Source organism: Ochotona curzoniae, unplaced genomic scaffold (assembly GCF_017591425.1).
Source record: "Ochotona curzoniae isolate NIBS_2020 unplaced genomic scaffold, NIBS_Ocur_1.0 contig_2723, whole genome shotgun sequence".
In the NCBI taxonomy this organism is placed as follows: Eukaryota; Metazoa; Chordata; class Mammalia; order Lagomorpha; family Ochotonidae; genus Ochotona; species Ochotona curzoniae.
Window position 1 is genome coordinate 2,674,892 of NW_024465573.1, and position 21,135 is coordinate 2,696,026.

Sequence of the window (21,135 nt, forward strand, 5' to 3'; positions counted from 1 at the left end):
AGCGCTAGAAATTACAGAGGTACGGGCTGCAGCAAGGGGCCCAAAGCTGGGGGATCAGGTGACAAATCTATTTTTTTTTAAGATTTATTTTTATTATTTTTTTATTGGAAAGGCGGATATATAGAGAGGAGAGACAGAGAGGAAGATCCTCCGTCCGATGATTCACTCCCCAAGTGAGCGCAACGGGCCGATACTATGCCGATCTGAAGCCAGGAGCCTCCTCTGGGTCTCCCACGCGGGTGCAGGTTCCCAAGGCCTTGGGCCGTCCTCCCTCCCAGGCCCCAGGCAGGGAGCTGGAAGGGAAGTGGGGCTGCCGGGATTAGAACCGGCGCCCATATGGGATCCCGGGCGTGCAAGTCGAGGACCTTTAACCACTTGCGCCACCGCGCCGGGCCCGACCAATCTATTTTTAAAAAGCTCTCCAGGGTTTTTTGAGTTCTCTGCCATCTCAGGAGAAGGGACATTTTGGGGTACGTCAGGCACCAGGAAGAGCAGTGCTGAAGCTGGGTGGGACTCCCATGGCCGCCCAACTTACCCAGCTCGGAGAAGACAGCATTTCCCACCTCCCGCTGACACACTGGTGCCTGAAGAGTTGTTCTCCAAGAATCTGCGTCAGCTCCAAAAAAAAGTGCCTACACACATGGGCGTTTGGAAGTCCACAATGGAGAAAGCTACAGCGAGCCCCACGCCCTGTTCACCAGCAGCATCTCCAGACAGCTTCTTTGTAGTTCTCCAACTTATGACAATGGAAAACAGATCAGAGATGCAGAGACTAAGCAAGGAACACTATGATTCATGTCCCCAGGGACAGAGGGAAGACACTGTAGGCATTAGAACAAGAACAGAGGAACAGCAATAATCACAGGAATGTGTTGTTGAACATCCGCTGTAGAGCAGGTATGTTTTAAAATCAATTTAATTCTCATCCTATGCCATAATCCTTCTTTCATGCTCATGAACTGTGTACAATTATTTCCCCCATCTTATAGATGAGAAGACAGAGATAGGAAGGATAATGACTTTTCCAAAGGCTATTTAACTAGGAAGGAGCATATCTGGTATTTAACAACCTTCTTACAATGTCTTCCAAGAGCTCACTGGAGAAACACCTCCGGGTAACTCGGTGAATAACATGAGGGAAAAGATGGAAAAATTAGAGATCAACACAGGTGGTCCAACATCTGGAGATAAAATACCAAGAAGAGAAAATGACAAGAAATATGTTTTAAATGGTACTGCACTTTCTGGCACTTAAACGAGTCTACAGGTAAAATAGCCGATCACACTAAATAAAGAAAAGTGGAACCCTACACCAAAACCCGGAATTGTAAAATTTTATCGCTCCAGAGTCAAAGATAAGATCCTAAAAACTCCCAGAGAACAAAAGGTGATTTATAAAATACTGGCATGAGAAAAGTGACGTTAGATGTCTCCGTAGTAATTGGAAGCTAGAAATCAGTGCAGCAACAGCTTGTAAAATTCGAGTGGAAACTAGATCCAACCTAACATTGTATGTCCAGTCAAATAATGAATCGGGCGTGTATCCTAGGACCCACATGAGACAGGTGTTAGCTGCAGGAGGGGAAGGGAGGTTAACAGGGCAGGAGGAACTTAACCTTTTACTGTGTATCATTTTGCTCTGTTTGAATGTTTATCATATGCTGACATTACCCAATCTGTTTTGGGGCCATCTTCCACTGTTTTTCCAGGCCACAAGCAGGGAACTGGATGGGAAGTGGAGCTGCTGGGATTAGAACCAGTGCCCACATTGAATGTTAGCGCTGCAGGCAGAGGATTAACTTGACAAGCCGCCATACCAGCACAAAGATTTTTAAAGCTTTCTAAGGAGTGCTAACAATGGGCTATCCTTGAAAGTGCCTATATTCTATATAGGTGACTTCTTGTTCCTCACTAGCCACAGGAACAGGGTACATGCTTCATACTACAAGCATGAAGTACACCTCATCCGTGGGAAGGGAGGTCAGCCCGAACAGATCTGCGCCCTGATGAAAAATGCGAAGATTACTTGTGAAGACTACCCCCAGGCAAGACCCAATCTCATAGTTAGATCATTTGAACAAATTCGTGAGTGCATGAATCTTCACTTCTTCGACTGTGAGGCAGCTCTCTGAGTCATTTGGGTGTGGCTGAGTGACAGGAAGAGAATCAAGTTCCGAGCAATTACTTGGGATTACAAATCCTCCCTGGCTGAGACTTGCCACTTTTTGCAGAGATGTGGATTGGTGCCGGAGCCGGGCTGCAAAGCTGGGTCTGTTCTCGCCACCTTAATGTGAGAAGCTCATTTCTCTGCATAGCATCATTAAGTAATGTGCACATCAAGTCCAGGATTTTAATCACCATTATCTATTCCTGAGAGAAAAGAAGCTCCAAGACATCGCTGGCCAAGCATGAGCTAACTCCGATTATGGCTCACACTCTGGATGCAAGAAGCTTCTTAAATCCATTGTACTTTAAAAAAAAAAAAAGATACTTTTTATTGGAAAGTCAGATATACAGAGAGGAGGAGAGATAGAGAGAAATATCTTCCGTCTGATGATTCACTCCCCATGCGGCTGCAACGGCTGGAGCTGAGCCAATCCGAAGCCAGGAGCCTGGAGCTTCCTCCAGGTCTCCCATGCGGGTACAGGGTCCCAAGGCTTTGGGCCGTCCTTGACTGCTTTTCCAGGCCACAAGCAGGGAGCTGGATGGGAAGTGGAGCTGCTGGGATTAGAACCAGCACCCATATGGGATACTGGCGCGTTCAAGGTGAGAACTTTAGCCACTAGGCCACGTCACCAGGCTCTAAACCCATTGTACCTTTGAAACACTCATCTGGCTCCGCTGTTGTTCTTAAGTCATATGATCAATGGCCAAATTTAATGAATATGTTACCAAGAATATTTTCTAAACATTTATCCCAAATGATCCTTAGGTTAATAGCATAAACCTCTTGGAGAAAGACTATTCTTTCTTTCATATTAGATACAAATGCCATGCAGACAATTAATGACTGTCTTTCACAGTGTACTTGCTATCATCTTTGAAGATGATTCTCCAACCCCGTGGGACAGGGATGCCACAGCCTTTGTAAATGCCTCCGTGACATATTCCAGTAAAATGTCTCACCGCAGTAACGTGAACATGTTACTTGACGTCACTTGGAGGGCTTCGGTTTAAAGTCTGCCTCTTCATGTTGGAATTTTTATCCTATTAATCATTGGTTCTGAGATCTTAACCAATTACTTATCCTGTCTGGGTTTTAGATTTTGCTCTGTAAAACTGAGGCAAAATTTTGCTTCATGGGGTTTCCAATTTGCATAATGTAGGCGATACATGTGTATATATTCCATGTGTATCCCTTAGTGTATGGTAGCTGACATATGGAAAACATTCATATGATAGGTACTAATATTGTGAGCAATTTTTTTTATAAATTTAGAGTGTTATCAGATTAACTAACACCAAACTACCTTTCCCACCTATTCTGCATTTTAAAGATTCACAGTATGCTTGGAAAATGGTTGTAAAGTCTAAAAACTGCTAGACAGCATAAAGAAATAGAAGCTTATTACATTTATATAAAATAGAACAACATTATAGCTCATATCATTAAGAGATGCTGTGATTACCAAAAAAACGAGGGAGATGTTAAAGCATTTTAATTATTGCAAATGGAGAGGCAGAGGAAGTGCATGCATACTTTCTCTTTCTCTGTTTTTTTTTTTAAGTTATTCATTGTAGGCCCAGTGCCATAGCCTAGTGGCTAAGGTCCTCGCCTTGCACCCACCAGGATCCCACATGTCCCAGCTGCCCCACTTCCATCCAACTCCATGTTTGTGACCTGGGAGGGCAGTGGAGAATGGCTCAAAGCTCTAGGACCCTGTAGCTGCTTGGAGACTCGGAGGAGGCTCATGGCTCCTGACTTTGGATTGGTGCATCTCCAGCCATTGTGGCCACTAGGGGAGTCAACTAGTGCAGAGAAGATTTTTTTTAAGAGTTTTTGGTTTTTATTGGAAAGGCAGGCTTACAGAGAGAAGGAGAGACAGATCTTCCATCTGCTGATTTCATTCCCCAAGTGGCTGCAATGGCCGGAGCTGAGCCGATCCAAAGGCAGGAACCAGGAGCTTCTTCGAGGACTCCCACATAGGTGCAGTGACCCAGGGTTTTGGGCCATCCTCTGCTGTTCTCCAGGCCATAGCAGAGAGCTGGATCAGACCTAGAACAAGTAGGACCCAATCCAGTGCCTTAATGGGATGCCAGTGCCACAGGCAGAAGCTTAGCCCACAACGCACCACAGCAGCCCCATAACATACTTCCTAAAATATCTTCTACAGTATGTGGCGGCAGTGTCTGGGATGGGGCCCACTCCTGGAGTGTGTGTTGGGATGTTTGAATTAATTATATAGACCCATGGAAAGCAGTGGTGATTAAGTGCCTCGTCGGAGTCGCCACTGCGGGCTTCTGCGCGTCCCTCTCTCTGGGGAGAACCAGCGGGTCCTGTGGAAATGTTCCTTTGGTAGAGGACTAAGAAGTCGCTCCCTGTCCACAAGCTCCGTCCACCTCAGTGGAGACTGAGCGCAGCCGTGACGGCCTGCATGCGAGCTCCTGAGCCTGAGCTACCCATCTGACTCAGGCCAGACTCCTCACCAACCGCAACTCTGAGCTAACAGCCGGGTGTTGTTGCAAACGGCGAAGTATTTTTTCATGTAGCAATAGACCACGCAAAGTGTAACAGTCATGTGGAGAAATGAAGCCCATTCTGTACAGCTTGATGAATTTTACAACATGAATGTGCCCAGATTAACAAATGCCCACGTCTAAGATTTATAAGAGCCCCGATCAGTGTTCTAGCTTTCTGTGCCTTACGTGAGTGGAATCGCATAGAATGTTCTTTCCACCAGCACTGCTTCCCTCTGTGTTGTCTTTGAAAGCTGTTTCTAAAATGGCATTGTTTGACTTGTCCCAGCCATGGTAGGGAAGAGTGTGTGAGAACATATGCAATTAGGTAAAGCCTGAGAGACACAGTTCTACGTGACCAAGAATGGAGGAGAGGATGAGGAGCTCCGAGGACTCTCTACAGCATGAAATGTCAACTGTGTGTGCCGGGAAGCAACATAAAAAACTGTTAAGAAGGGCTCTTAGAGCTCAGTGAATTAGGTGGACTTCTAATTGTGTGAGCAATTCATTTTTCCATATTTCATTCTCTGTAGAATGAGGATAATTATAGTTCTTAGCTCACAAGGTAATTCTGAAGATGAAAAATAGAAATGAATGAGTCAAGTAGCAACCCTTTGCATGTAATAAGTGTCCAACAATTGCTGCCTATTATAAAAAATGTTTTGTGGTGATGTAGCAGCTAAACAAATTAATCCTCTCCCTGCGGCACCAGTATCACATATGGGTGCCAGTTAAAATCCTGGCTGCTCCTTTTTTTTTTTTTTTAAGATTTACTTATTTTCATTGGAAAGGCAGATTTACAAAGTGATGCAGAAACAGAAAGATCCTCCAGCCGCTGGTACACCCCCCAAGTGGCCAGGAGCCTCTTCCAGGTCTGCCACGTGGTCACGGGGTCCCAAGGCTTTGGGCTCTTCTTTACTGCTTTCCCAGGCCACAAGCAGGGAGCTGGAAGGGAAGCAGAGCAGCTGGGATACAAAGCGGGGCACATGTGGGATATTGACAGATGCAAGGCAAGGACTTTAGACACTTGGCTATTGCACCAGGCCCCAGGCTGCTCCATTTCTTTCTTTCTTTCTTTTTAAAGATTCATTTATTTTTATTGGAAAGGCAGATATACAGAGAGGAGAGACAGAGAGGAAAATCTTCTGTTTAATGATTCACTCCCCAAGAGGCCGCCACACTCAGAGCTGCACTGATCCGAAGCCAGGAGCCTCTTCTGGGTCTCCCACGCGGATGCAAGGCTTTGGATCATCTTTGATTGTTTTCCCAGGCCACAAGCAGGGAGCTGGTTGGAAGCAGGGCCGTCGGGATTAGAACTGACACCCATATGGGATCCTGGTGCATGCAAGGCAAGGACCTTTACCACTAAACTGCTGCACTAGGCCCGGCTCTATTTCTGATTCAGGTCCCTGCTTATGGCCAGAAAAAGCAGTAGAAGATGGCTCAGGTGCTTAGGACCCTGCACCCTCATGGGAGATCCGGAAGAAACCCCTGGCTCCTGGCTTCAGAACAGCTCAGTTCTGGCTGTTACAGCCATCTGGGGTGTGAACCAATGGATGGAATACCTCTCCCTCTGTTTCTCTTTCTCTCTGCAAACTACCTTTCAAATAAAAATAAGTAGAACTTAAAGAGAGAGAAGGAGAGAACAAGCTTGTATAAGGAGACTTCCAAGAAATTTTGAGAAATTTGTCATATCTTCAAAAAAATGTTTCCATCAGAGGGAATTGATAATACACAGGAAAACAAATTTGTACCATGCGTTATTTTTATCTCCTAGGAGGTGGTTCTTCTGAGTAGAAAGTGAAGCTTCCTCCGAACTCTCTCTTTTTTCTTCCCTCCTGGCTCTTCTGTCCCTTTCCAGGGAGGCAGTGACTGCGGGGCGGGGATGGAGGCCAGCCCAGTCACCAGCTCTGTGCTATTGGCTTTCATAGAGAGGAGAGAACACACTTGAAGGCTGAGCTGAGGTTTTGATTTATCAATAGAATTTAAATTATCCACATACTCTCATTTCTTCACGGCCAAGGATTACTAAGAATGGACTGTTACTCTCAGTAGTAAGTCTGTACCTATTTTGAACTTTTCCTACTGTTCAGATCTTTCTACTGAAGGTAATAAAAGCTTCAGCATTTGGAATGTGATAGAAGCTATAAGTAGATGACAGGTCTATGAAGCAGGTTAGCGTGGGCTCTAGTTCTCTGAGAGTCGAGGAATAACGGCATGCATGCCTCCTGGCCTGATCTGCACTGATACTCTGTGTATGTCCCTATGTACATAATGCATGGAACATGTACGAACATAGAGCTGTAGGCAGAATTCTAACGACTTTACTGCTGGGTTTCTGAATGGTGGGATGATTTCTGTGGACTGGATCTGTAGCTTTGTGGGAAAAATGGGATAAGCATGATGTTGAGTTAACCCGTCTCCAGCCCGTGGCCCGGTAACACAGCCACACGCTGAGTATGTGGTGTCACTGACCTTCCGCCTTCTCCCTGTCAGACCGAGCACCCCTCCCATCCCTCCGCCTGATGCTGACATTGGCTCGGTGATCGGTTTGTTGACCAGGCAGGCTGCCACTCACAGGATTTGGAAGTCACTGTCTATCATTTATAATTGTCAAAATTCAATCTGTCCTCCAGGACACAGGCATACTTCCTTTGCATGAAGCCACCCTGATGGCCGTAGGAACCTTGGTTCGCCAGTTCCCTTTTCTGATCCACACAATGTAGGCTATGCAATGCCTTGAAGTGAGCTTGTTGAGTGCCTGCTTTATTCCTCTATTAGACTGTCATCTCTAAAAACAAGGACATTTATCTCTATAGCATCGAGTAAGGTAACAGGAGAATCTCTTACCTTTTTTTTTTAGATTTATCTATTTTTATTCAAAAGGCACTTTTGCAGAGAGAAGGATAGAGAGGGAAAGAGCTTCCACTGACTGATTCACTCCCCACATGGCTACAACAGCCGGAGCTGAGCTAATCTTCCAGTTATCCCACACATGCAAGGTCCCAAGGACTTGGTCACCCCACTTTTTCAGGTCATAAACAAGGAACTGGATGGGAAGTGGAGCAGCCGGGACATGAAAAGGTGCCCATATGAGATGCTAGTGCTTGACGGTGGAGGATTAGCCAATTGAGCCGTGCTGCCAGCTCCAATCACTTAGATCTTTTAAATAAGTGCTCCCTTCTGGTTACTTCTGTCTGAATGCCAGTTATTTTATCAGTACTGGCATTTTGTTATTATTTTAGTATTTTGTTAGTACTGGCACCCAGAACCAGAAGCAGAGGGGAAAAGATAATAGTTAAGGAAAGCTTGTAGAATCATGTTCCCCGAATAGCTTAGGACACACAATAATAAAAGGATAGCTACTGCAATCTCATCAGGATCACAGTTGTGCTGTGATTTCGCATTCTCAGTGACAAGAGAATATGAACAGTTTGACCCACTTCCATTTGCTGTTTTACTCCCCATGTGGCTGCAGCAGAGGGGCTATACCAGACTGAAGCCAGGAAACCAGAGCTGCTCCTGGGTCTCCCACATGCACAGAGGCCCAGCACTTGGATCATCTGTTGCTGCTTTCCTAGATCACTAATCTCAGGCATTGGCTTGACCTGCTACACCACAATGCCAGTCCCTAGACCAGTTTCACACAGGGAACTGATGGAGCCAACACCTCGGTAAGCCTCATCAACTTTTTGCAGGTGTATGCCAGCTAAACACCTGGATTACAGATAGGCAGAGTATTCTAGAACTTTATAATTCAGGTTAAATTGTTGGCCTAGAACAAAGACTAAGCTTCAAGATTCTTTAGCTCCTCTGAACCACCTGGGGCAGATTTTTATTCCTCCTTCTTTGCTTGTTCTTATTAACTCCCTAGAGCAATATTGGACAGCATCTGAGTAAATTATTTACTTCATAACAGATTCGGCAATTTAAATGTGTTTTGGCTTTAGACAAAGTAAACATCTGTTTCAGTTGAAAGAAGTAAAAAACGGTGACCTAGTACTACTAAAAATTACTGAAATAATGAATGTTTTCATTTCCTGGGTAAAGTTTCTCTCAAAATACCTGACTGTATTTTCTAAGATATTCGTTTTGGCCACAGATCCTTGAAAATTAACTGCCTGTGGTTGGAAGTGTATTACAGGACCACACGTGGGAACAAAATACTTATTGAATCAGAATTCAAAATAGTACACAATTTTTGTCAATTAAAGTCCTTGTTTCTGGCCCAACGCAGTGGTCTAGTGGCTAAAGTCTTCACTGTGTGCATACCGGGATCCAGTGTGGGCACTGGTTCTAATCCTAGTGGCCCCACTTTCCATCCAGCTCCCTGCTTGTGGCCTGGGAAGGTGGTTGAAGCCTTGGCACCCTGCACCCACTTGGGTGACCCCAGAGGTGGCTTCTGGCTCCTGATCAGCTCAGCTCCGACCATTGGGGCCACTTGTGGAGTGAATCATGGATGGAAGATCTTCTTCTCTGTCTCTCCTCCTCTCTGTATATCTGACTTTCCAATAAAAATAAATAAATCTTTTTTAAAAATCCTTGTTTCTTGTAATAAAAAGTTGAAAGATGGCTAATTTTGCCTAGGTAGATTCTGCCCCCTGGTGGAAGAAACATCCACAGATGGGAAATGATACAGTTCCTGTGGGCGCGTTCCTTTCAATTCTTGCAAAGAGCCATTAAGAATCTTCAAACGGCAGGTTGACAAAGGAACAAAACAAAGACTCTCTGTCTTTGAGAGAGTTCGTTGATGGTGACAAAATACATATAATAGCTGATGGCATACGTTTTCATTTTATATTTTGTATCACATTCTGCTGACGGTGGCTTAAATATACCACGAACTTCAAGTATTACTTGGAACATTATAGTTAGAACTTTCAATATTGAGTTTAACATCCACAGCTAAGGATCCCTTTCAAAGCCCTTGAAATATTCTACTCGTATGACATAGAAAATTTGCTAAATGATACAACTCATTCTTCTGTCATCAGGTTAAGCCCAAATCACATAAGTCTTTTGTGACAGAATCACAAAACAGAATTGAGAAAGAGTTATGAAGGCCTCTCAACCTGTCATTTTATGGTTGAATTTATGACACCATCTGTACCTTATTGTACCCTATGATACAAAGCTCAATTATTATTTGCTTGGTAGCATTTGAACGAAGGAGGGCAGCTACGAGCTGCCCCTTACTCCACCTTCCTAGCTGTTGTGTGTATAATTGGGCCTCTGGCCTCGTGAGAAGCTATTCCTCGTGCTATATTCTCTAGGCCGTAGCACTGCATCATATAACCCTTTAAATGCTTTTTTGTCAAAATCCCTCCAGTGTGAGGCATCTAGAAATGAACACAGTGGTGTTGTCTTCATGTTTAGAACATCACGGCCCCAGGCCACGTCACGCTAGTGGTTAATAGAATTTTTTTTTTTAAGATTTGTTTCTATTGGGGCCCGGCGCGGTGGTGCAAGTGGTTAAGGTCCTCGCCTTGCACGCCCGGGATCCCATATGGGCGCCGGTTCTAATCCCGGCAGCCTCGCTTCCCTTCCAGCTCCCTGCCTGTGGCCCGGGAAGGCAGTCAAGGACGGCCCAAGGCTTTGGGAATCTGCACCCATGTGGGAGACCCGGAAGAGGCTCCTGGCTTCGGATCGGCTTTGGATCGGCATAGCATTGGCTGTTGTACTCACTTGGGGAGTGAATCAATGGACAGAAGATCTTCCTCTCTGTCTCTCCTCTCTGTATATCCGCCTTTCCAATAAGAAAATAATAAAAATAAATCTTTAAAAAAAAAAAAGAGTTGTTTCTATTGGAAAGTCAGATATACAGAGAAGAGGAGAGACAGAGAGGAAGATCTTCTGTCCATTGATTCACTCCCCAAGTGACCACAATGGCTGGAGCTGAGCCAATCCGAAGCCAGGAGCCAGGAGCTTCTTTCAGGTCTCCTACGTGGATGCAAGGTCCCAAGGCTTTTGGCCGTCCTCTATTGCTTTCCCAGGCCACAAGCAGAGAGCTGGATAGAAACTGGGCCACTGGGATTAAAACCAGCGCCCGTATGGGATCCTGGTGCGTTCAAGGCAAGAATTTTAACCACTACACTATCGTGCTGGGCCCCAATGGAATTTTTTAATAGATTTTTAAAGTTATTTATTTGAAAAGGAGAGTTACAGGAGAGAGGGAGACAAATACAGGGTTTTTCCATCCTCTGGTTCACTCCCCAAATGGCCACTACAGTGAGTTTGGCTGGGCTGAAGCCAACTCTTTTAGGTTTCCCACATGGCTGCATGGGCCCTTGTGTTTAGGCCATGCCCCACAGCTTTTCCCAGGCACATCATCAGGGAGCTGGATCAGAAGTGGAGCAACTGGCACTCAAACTAGTGCCCACATGGGATGCTGGTGCCACAGGAAGTGGCTTTATCCACCAGAGCACAGCGCTGGTCCCTGTGTAACTTTCTTAGTGATGCTGTGGTTTGGGGAAGAACATCTTTATTTTCAGGAGATATGTGCTCAAACATGTGAAAGTAAAGCATCATACCTTCTGGAACTTACCTTTAGCTGGCACATGATACCATGAAGAGAGACATAGAAATCAAGTATGTGTGGACAAATAGTTGTCAAGTAGAATGATTTTCAGAATCTTCAAGCTCCTGGTTTACCTTTTTGATGTGCCTTGTGGTTTTCTTGTCATTGAAGATGCAGTGCATACATTATTGATACTAATAATAGTCAGTGGTGAGGGTGTACTGCATATCCCTTGCCAGTGCTAGATCCTTTGCATACGGTAGGTAAAAGTACAGTCCTTATAGCAGCCTCTCAAAGTCCATGCTTTCATTCTCAGTTTGTGAGAAGGAAAAGGCTCAGAGTGATCCGGGAGTGACCTTGTCTTACAGAAACTACTTAAACCCAAGTCTGTATACAAACTGCCTGCTTTATATCATGCTGTCTTAATTACATACGGTGTTCCACAAACAATCTAAAAGTTTATGCATATGCATACACACAAAAAAATACCTGCAGAGTTTAAATATGTGGATATATAATATATGGATATAAACACATATAAGCATGTATATGGTATATGTTATATACATAATATAAACACAGGATATGATCAGGACTGAGTCGCTTCTCTCCAAGCCTCAGTTTCTTGATCTATATTATGACAGAGATTGAGTGGAAGGTTTCTGCAGTCTCTTTATTTTTATGACTGGCATTTAGTGATCGATTTTCCTGAGGCTTTCTCAACTATTCCATGAGAAGTGTCACATCCGCTTTCCTGTCAGTGAACAGTGGACTGTATGAAGTGCCCTGAAAAGGGTGCACTCACCGCGCAGAAGGAGCTGCTTCCCTACCCCAGGCACCCGGGAGGGTGCTCCTTCAGCCACTAGGCTGCATGCAAGGCACAGTTCCTGCCCCTGGCATTAGACAGCCCTCTGTGGTTCCCTGACTCTGTGACTTGTGAACTATTGGTCTATACAACTTGCAGAATAACTCACTTCTAAGGAAAGAAGCAACCTGTTCCTGTCCCAAGAAATGTTGGGTGCCCATCTGATAGTGACCATGCTGGCGGACACAGTATGGGGATCTAGAGGGAAAATCATGCCTTGTAGGCATCTAATAAGCATTTGCCAAACTGAAGAACTTTCTGTTAGGAAATTAAGAGAGAAATCGATTTTTTTTAAGATTTATTTTTATTATTATTTTTTTATTGGAAAGGCGGATATACAGAGAGGAGAGACAGAGAGGAAGATCTTCCGTCCGATGTTTCACTCCCCAAGTGAGCGCAACGGCCGATGCTATGCCGATCCGAAGCCAGGAGCCTCTTCCAGGTCTCCCACGTGGGTGCAGGTTCCCAAAGCTTTGGGCCGTCCTCGACTGCTTTCCCCGGCCACAGGCAGGGAGCTGGAAGGGAAGCGAGGCTGCCGGGATTAGAACCGGCGCCCATATGGGATCCCGGGCGTGCAAGGCGAGGACCTTAACCACTTGCGCCACCGCGCCGGGCCCGAGAAATCGATTTTTTAAAAGCAGCATTCTTGTTGCTATTAAAAGTTACCCCGGCCTATCTCTTTGGAGGTATTGCAGGTCCAAGAGAATCATTAATAAAATGCTGTTGTTACCTTTAGAGAGTCAAACCTTCAGCCCATCTTAGCTGAATGTAGGCAGCAGGCATCTGACATAAAGTCCCAGGTAAGCAAAGGAAAGCAAATGGCATGCTGGAAGGAAGACCCTATCATGTCATTGTGCTACCTCATGTATTACCTCAGTTCTTTCTATTCTGCAGCTGAGAAAATTAAGGCTCAAAGCAGGTAATTCTCCCAAGCTCCCACCGACTATCAGTTAAGCACCTGAGCTGCATGTAGAACCTTGAGTTAGGAAGAGCTTGCAGCTTCCAGAGATGCATTTTGCACGTGTATACAGAGGTCCTCCTTACCATGAACAGCATCCAGCAACTCTTCCCACAAGCAAAAATATTGCCTTAAAATCCCAGGTACTTAGTTGGATACTGTTTTGCCACTTACTACATTTGTGACTCGATATTTCACTTCTCTGAGCTAAGAATGTCCCCCTAAGTTAAAGGATGATCTCCAAGTTCTTAATGAAGATGGCTGTCTCAATGCCCAGAGAATCCTAGCCCAGCTTCAGGGTGGCGGACTGCCCCTTGCATCCTTCTTAGCCCTGGATGGAAGATGCACATTCGTCAGCCCCGTGATCACTGCCAAGTCTGAGAATGAAACGGAGAACCCGGGCCCTGGCCATTCAGGATGTGGATAAGAGTATAGAGACACGAGGTGTTGAAGGACCCTAGAGATTTGTGGGAACCCTTGTGAAATCCTAAGACTGAGATGCTGAGGTTTAGGTGAGATTATATGTTCAAGTGCTTTGGTTGAGGCTCTGTGCCTCGCGAGGAGCGTTTGTATTCACCAGGGCCCACTTGCCACACTGCTCTATTTAATTCTGGGTGTGATATAAATAGAGCTTGGTGTGCTGCAAAGCACACCACCCACCACTAGGTTCCTGTCCTAAAAGGACATCAACCAAATCTGAGCCTTTGATTCCCTCTAGCGGCTGAACTGAGCAACTTTCAAAGCAGAGTCAGTCTCTTTTTAAAAATTATTATTTTGGATAGTAAATGCTTACTAAATGCCCAAAGTCCAAACGGAGACTCCAAGATGGACTATGTCAGCCAGTGGATTCTGGAGAGATTTCATCGTGCTTGGAATGGCGAGATTGTCAGCAATTCAGAATAGCTGAACTATCAAAACCGCTTGAGCAGGGCCCCAGGAGCACCACATCTGGGGACCCTGGGATGGTTGGGAATGGGTGGGGCCTCTCCCTTCATCTCTCCCCTTCCCTAGCTTTGTCTGGTCCCTAGCAGGACCGTCCGAGCACTGCTGTGTTCAGCAGTAACAGAAGTCAGATCGCCTCCTTACAAGCTTCGTTTAGCACCAGGCAGACTGGCAGATTTCCCAGCTGCTCTACAAATGCTTCATGGGGATTGAGGGAGGATGGATTCTTTGCATTTTTTTATTCTTAAAATGTGCCTGAGGATGTTTCCTTTACATGATTTAACACTGGAATCTGTGTAGGGAAGATGCCAACTCCCACATAACGATGCTTCCATGGAATAACCAATGGACATGTAGGGACCTGACACGATTTAGCACAACAGATGGAGCAGGAGTATCTGCAGGAGCTTGATTTATGAGACACTGGATAAGCAAGCCATGCCCAGGGTGCTGGAGTTTTCTCCAATATATCAATTGAAGCTTGTCATGGAGGAGCTCTATGGGTTATCTGCAGGGCAAAGGGAGGCACTGTGGTCAAAAACAGAGCCCAGAGCTGTCTTTTGGGCATTGCTGCCTAGACTACACAACATATTTAAATTCAGACTTAGTGTCTATCATTTCGATTTCCCAACCAAAGAAAACACAGTGTGTTCCTGGTGCTCCTATTACTGCCTATGCAGTCATCATCATCTTCTTTTTTAAAGATTTATTTATTTTTATTGGAAAGTCAGATATACAGAAAGGAGGAGAGACAAAGAGGAAGATCTTCCATCCGATGACTCACTCCAAGTGACCGCAACAGCTAGTGCTGTGCCAATCCAAAGCTAGGAGCCAGGAACTTGCTCCAGGTATCCCACGCAGGTGCATGGTCCCAAGGCTTTGAGCCGTCCTCGACTGCTTTCCCAGGCTACAAGCAGGGAGCTGGATGGGAAGTGGAGCTGCCTGGATTAGAACCGGTGCCCATATGGGATCCCGGCACCTTCAAGGCATGGACTTTAGCCGCTAGGCCACCGCACCAGGACCAGTCATCATTTTCTTAATTCCATTTGTGTTATATCGCTTCGACTTCATTACTTCTCATTTCTTTAAAATCATTTTTATAACTTATCCTGGAGATTTGCTCTCCAAAATGTAGCAGCTTTCCCAAAGGCATGTTTTAGTATCCTTTTTATGTGTACGTGTGTGTACAGCTCCTAAACCTCTCTTCCTCAAGCAAGGCAAGGAATTATATCATGAAGCCCACTGCCGCAAACAAGGCCTTTCTTTCACCACTTCACCTGCTTCACTGATCTGTGTAATGTGTTACTTCCTTCCCACATCTTCATGCCAGCCAAGCTATTTGTTAGCAGTCCCACCCATAGCCCCCAACATCCCATGCAAGACTGTTCCTTCCTACGCCTTCCTCCCCTTAACCTTTCCTCTTCTTCTATTTCTATCCAAGTGAATTCTGCTTTCCAGAGTGTAAATGAAATACCATCTTCTTGATAATAAAATCAATTACTTTTATTCAGAGTCATTAAGTGTTAAATACTATATCAGATGATTTACATAGAGTATGCCTAATATTTATAAAATTCTTGAAAGATTTATGTTCCTCCTGAACCCTATAATTAATTGCCTGTAATTACCGTCCCCAAATTGCAGTCCTTGGATGATGAATAAATTCCCTTCAAATTATGATGCTTGTGTAGTTGTCTTTTCATACTCTAAAGTATATGCTACTGGTCGCAACAACTGCTGTTGGATTTTAAAAAGCCTTTAGGGCTCAGTGTGATGGCCTAGTGGCTAAATCCTTGCCTTGCAAGCACTGGGATCCCATATGAACACCAGTTCGTGTCCTGGCTGCTCCACTTCCCATCCATCTCCCTGTTTGTGACCTAGGAAAGCAGTCAAGGATAGCCCAAAGCCTTGGGACCCTGCACCCGCACTGGGATACCTGGAAGAAGCTCCTGGCTTTGAATCAGCTCAGCTCTGGCCATTGTGGACACTTGGGGAACCAGCCAGCAGATGGAAGATCTTTCTCTCTATCTCTCCTCTATAAATCTGCCTTTCCAAAAAAAAGGAAAAAAAAAAATCTTGAAAAAAAGAAAGCCTCTGGTAAAGTAAGAAGATTCGTCTTGAGTTTTCTATAGCCTCCCAAGATTCTGATTCTATACGTTAAAAAATGTGAGTTATTGGGACACCTGGTGTGTGGTTTCCATGAGCAATGTTCTTTTGGAAGGCTCTGCTGGAAGACTGAGAGATAAAAGGCACGATAGTTGACCCCAGTGATTTCATTATCTATAAAAAATTGGATGAGGTAAAAAAAAAATAGTGTAAGCTGGAGTAACTTAGGGGGTTCAAGACATGATGAATTCCATTAACAGGGGAGACTGTGAGCGACAACAGGATTCTTCCCCAACACCTTGACCTTCTTCTTGCCCATGGGACATTCAACAATCGTTTGCTGTGATGTTTCCTCTCCATCCATAGCCACCCAGTTTCCACATTGCTCATTAGAGGTTTATCTCTTCCAGTTTCCTTTTATGTTGGAACCTTGGGGACTCACACTGAGATCAAGAGAGTGGCAGAGGAGAAGGTCACTCTGCCCTGTCACCATCAACTGGGGCTCCCAGAAAAAGACACCCTGGATATTGAATGGCTGCTCACCGATAATGAAGGCAATCAAAAAGTGGTAAGTGTCCGCTGGCTGAAAGCCCCTTCCACCTCGTCCTCCCGTGCTTGCCTTGTGTCCATCTTCCTGCCATTCCCACTAAGACTCAAAGACTTGGCTTATATTTAAAACTGTAGATACAATACTCTAGAGCAAGAGATATTTGGGTTGTAAGGGCCTGTACATTCTTTGAGCAAGCCAGAAATATAAGAAAACCATCAACATTTGCTGTAAGAGAGAAATCTTCACTACTAATATATTTCACGTAAGGAGACTAAGATGCAGCAGCTTGATTTCCTGCGATAATCAGCCAGAATCCAAGACCCATATTAGGCCTTGCTCTCCTTCCCTTTAAGACACTGCCACCTGCTTATGGTTCACCTTTGCAAAGTCATGACTTGCAAGATACATGACTAAGGAAAAGATGTGGAGAGGACCAAAGGGAGGACAGAATGAAATGCTTCATGCAAGCATACTTGGCCAGAGCACTGACACTGGTTCTGAAGCTAGAAAGCAAAGGAGCAGGCCCTTGGTTTGGGGTCCCAGATTGAAGGGAACCACAGTGGTCAATAGGTTCATATGCTTTTAGTTCATATGTTATTTTTAATAATTATTTATTTTATTATTGATGATGTTTACATAATTGAGAAGGATGCATGCCAATGTGGGTCTGATCAGAGTGGGAAGGGTCAAGGAACAGGGAAAGTGGATAAGACAACTATCTCCAATCTCCATTTTCCTTCTTGTATCTTGGAGAAGGGGGAGGGAAGGGAAGAAGGCCACCCCCAGAAATCCAGCAGTGCCAGTACCTGGGGATAGGGGGCAGCCACTCGATGTTATTCCAAGGTCCCCGATGTGGAACATGTTCCAAGGGTATTGCTCAAGTGGTTTCGATAGTTCTGAAATGCTGTTGTTTTTGTTGCTTCAAGGTTCAGGAAATCTTTCCAAGGTCCACTGGCTGACATAGACCACCCTAGTGCATCCACTCACCCAGATACTCACTCTAAAAGTTTGACCAGGAGAGCTGAACTTGTTCTGCCCTCCACGGTACTAGAAGGTCTCTGCAGGCCTCAATGACCTGACATGTCCTCATGTGCATCTGGCATTCGCTGCACAGGCTTCAGCAACCAAGCAGGCTTGGTTCTGGCACACTCCACTCGGACCACAGAGCCTGTGATCTTCCCCATGGTTGGAGTCCTGAGTCTCACAGTCCAGTTGCGGGGTGGGAGTGTTCCCGAAGAAATCTCACCGCAAGTGACCCCAGACCTGACTGCTGTGTGTGCCAGCCAGTGCAGGGTCTGGCTCAGTCCATCACTCATACTGACTGTAGTTACCTGGTTAGTTCTGTCCCCAACCCCATCTCATATCCAAACCAATGGATACTGTGGCCCAGCCTAACACTGCCCTCTGCGCCCTCAGTCCTCATGCACACCAGCCAGAACTACAGCCTAGTCGGAGTGGCCTCTAATATCTGCCCCCATGCCCGCCCCACAACCTCAGCTCCTGCATAAGCTGGTGTGTACAGCAGACTGGTCCAGTCCATCCTGCATCCCATTCGGCTCTCATACACACCTCGTTCTCATGCTCACCGGTGGCAGCGTGAGAATGTACAGTACTCTCCCTCCTGACAGCCCAAGGGGAAGCCTGAACTAGAGAATGACAAATAAATAACCTCCCTTACTGCCCTTTCTCCCCAGTCTGTCTAGAACCATAGAAGCTCTCCTTAATCCAGGTTTTGTAGTGTAACTACTCTCACTTCCTTTGTCCATTGACTTATTTTGTTGTTCTTGTTAAAATATATCTTTTGGGGGTCTGGCGTGAAAGCCTAGTGGCTAAATCCTCACCTTGCATGTGTTGCGATCCCACATGAGCGCTGGTTCATGTCCCGGCTGCTCCACTTCCCATCCAGCTCTCTGCTTGTGGTCTGAGAAAACAGTCAAGGATGGCCCAAAACCTTGAGACCCTGCACCCATGTGGGAGACCCAGAAGAGGCTCCTGGCTCCTGGATTCAGATTGGTTCAACTCTGGTCATTGTGGCTACTTGGGGAGTGAACTGGTGGATGGAAAATTTTTCTCTTGATCTCTCCCTCTCTCTGTATACTGACTTTCTGATAAAAATAACTATATACCTTTTTGGGGGACTGGTGCAATGGCTCAATGATTAATCCTCCATCTGCAACCGCTGGCATCCCATGTGGGAGCTGGTTCATGTCTTGGCTTCTCCACTTCCCATCCGTATCCCTGCTGATGGCCTGGGAAGGCAGTAGAGGGTGCCTCTGCACCCACGCAGAGACCCGGAAGGTGTTCCTGGCTCCTGGCTTTGGATTGGCTCAATTCTAACTGTTGCAGCTGTTTGGGGAGTGAACAGTGGATGGAAGATACTTCTTTCTGTGTCTCTACTTCTCCCTGTAAATCTGCCTTTCCAGTAAAAGATAAGTAAATCTTTAAAACATATGTATGTTTTTGTTAAAAATGTTTTGAATTAAAAATCTGTATCTTTGGAAAGCCTTTCCTTTTTTCGCTTTACTTCTTGCCCTGCTAAATCTCTGTGTGTGTACATACCTCCTTTCCTCTTCTCTGTCTATACTCATTTCCACCGAGGGTTTGTACTGAGAAATGCCAAGGTTTCCGAGAATGAAGTCCAGGCGCTCTGTTGGAATTTAACTTGTTTGAACAGCTATTTATGTCACCTTGTTATTTTGATCCTGCTTTGTTCTCATAACGTATCATCCTAAAATAATCTATTCTCTCCTAAGAGCAAGGTCACCTTAACCTGAACATATTTATTCCAGCAACTTCTTCATCATTCTTAGATATGACATTCTTGGTTCTCAATAAAGTAAGAATTAAGCTCAGGTTCCTGTAAAAATAAATAAATAATAAAAGTGAAATTTAAAAATTTACATGAAAATAGATAATAATAATAATCCAGGAATGGCTCTCATAAAAATTCCTTTGATCGTGCCTGGATCAGGATCCGGAGTGTTTTCTTTTTTTTTTCTTTTTTTGTAAAGATTTATTTATTTATTGGAAAGTCAGATGTACAGAGAGGAGGAGAGACAGAGAGGAAGATTTGTCCGCTGATTTACTCCCCAAGTGGCTGCAACGGCCGGAGCTAAGCCAGTCCGATGCCACAAGCCTGGAGCCTCTTCCAGGTCTCCCACACGGGTGCAGGATCCAAAGGCTTTGGGCCGTCCTCGACTGCTTTCCCAGGCCACAAGCAGGGAGCTGGAAGGGAAGTGGAGCTGCTGGGATTAGAACCAGCACCCATGTAGGATCTGGACACCTTCAAGACAAAGACTTTAGCCACTAGGCCATTGCGCCAGGCCCCGGAGTGCTATCTGATTGGACTTATCTTGTGCCTTCCTTCCTGCCCCTGTGGAATCCAGTTTGAGCAAGAATCCAGCTCTGCCTGGTTGGTGGCAATCCCACCTTTGGTATCCGATTACTCTGTCTTATCACCCTGGCCTGCTTCCAGCATGAACTCCTGTCAGGATCCCCTCCCTACTGACGTTTTTTCTTAGTTTTCCATCCACTGACCCAAGCTCTGTTTCTCCACTGCAAGACCCACATACAAAGGTACCTTGAAGAAAATCTGCTATACCATCTTTAACAAATATCATGAAGTAATTTTCTTAGTAGCTCCACATACTTTTCACCCAAGTGTTTGCATTGGAACTCAACTTAAAAAAAAAAAAGCTGATCAATTAATGTAGCCAAGTGACTACAACAATTTAAAAAAGAACTGTTGATTTTGAAAGCTCACCGACAGGACTTTCAGTGGTCACAATTCCCTGTTTGTCTTTAGCTGATGCTCTAAGTATACAACTTTAGGTAGCACTTACGAGATACTGCGAGACACAGCAATGAAGAAAACAGCACATGCCCTGCCTTCTTGGGGCTCTCAGCGAAGACAGACATTAGGAAGAAGGAAGAATGGGAGTGACAGCAGAAAGCAGGAGGAAAAGGGAAAGACTGAGGGGCAAAATTCGCTACGTTCCAGACAGAAATTGGTGTTTCAGGTAGTGCCTCTTAATTTACTCTGTGAGACCGGGATTGTTAGGCCCATCCACAGTCAAAACCTGAAGCTTGTATGTGCTGGCACACACTCAGGCACCAAGTAAGCAAACTGCCTCAGATCATCCATTTTGCATTTTTAAATTATGCATTTTGATATCAGGTATTAAGCACTAGCTATATCACCTTCATAAATAACCTTAGGGCATAGGTGATATATATATATACACATATTTAAATTTCTTTAATTAATATATATTAAATAATTCCTTTAAAGACTATTTGAAAGGCAGAGTTGGAGAGACGAGGGAGAGACAGAGAAATCTTACATCTGCTGGTTCATTTCCCAGTGGCCGCAGCAGCTGCAGCTGGGTTGGCCTAAAGCCAAGAGCCAGGAGCTTGTTTAGGGCCCCCCGCATGGGTCTAGGGCCCCAGGGGTTTGGGCTATCCTTTGCTGATTTCCCAGACTCACTAACAGGGAGCTGGATTGGAAGGGAAGCAGCAAA

The 21,135-nt window shown here is 45.1% G+C and overlaps 1 protein-coding gene across 1 annotated transcript in view; it reads left to right on the forward strand.

The window, feature by feature from the left end:
* LOC121154037 (CXADR like membrane protein) overlaps nucleotides 1–21,135 on the forward strand; it is a 98,979-nt gene that overhangs the window by 61,163 nt on the left and 16,681 nt on the right. Inside the window, exon 2 of the mRNA XM_040976795.1 lies at nucleotides 16,476–16,633. Coding sequence (XP_040832729.1) covers nucleotides 16,476–16,633 — 158 coding nt within the window. The remainder of the gene's footprint in view (nucleotides 1–16,475; nucleotides 16,634–21,135) is intronic.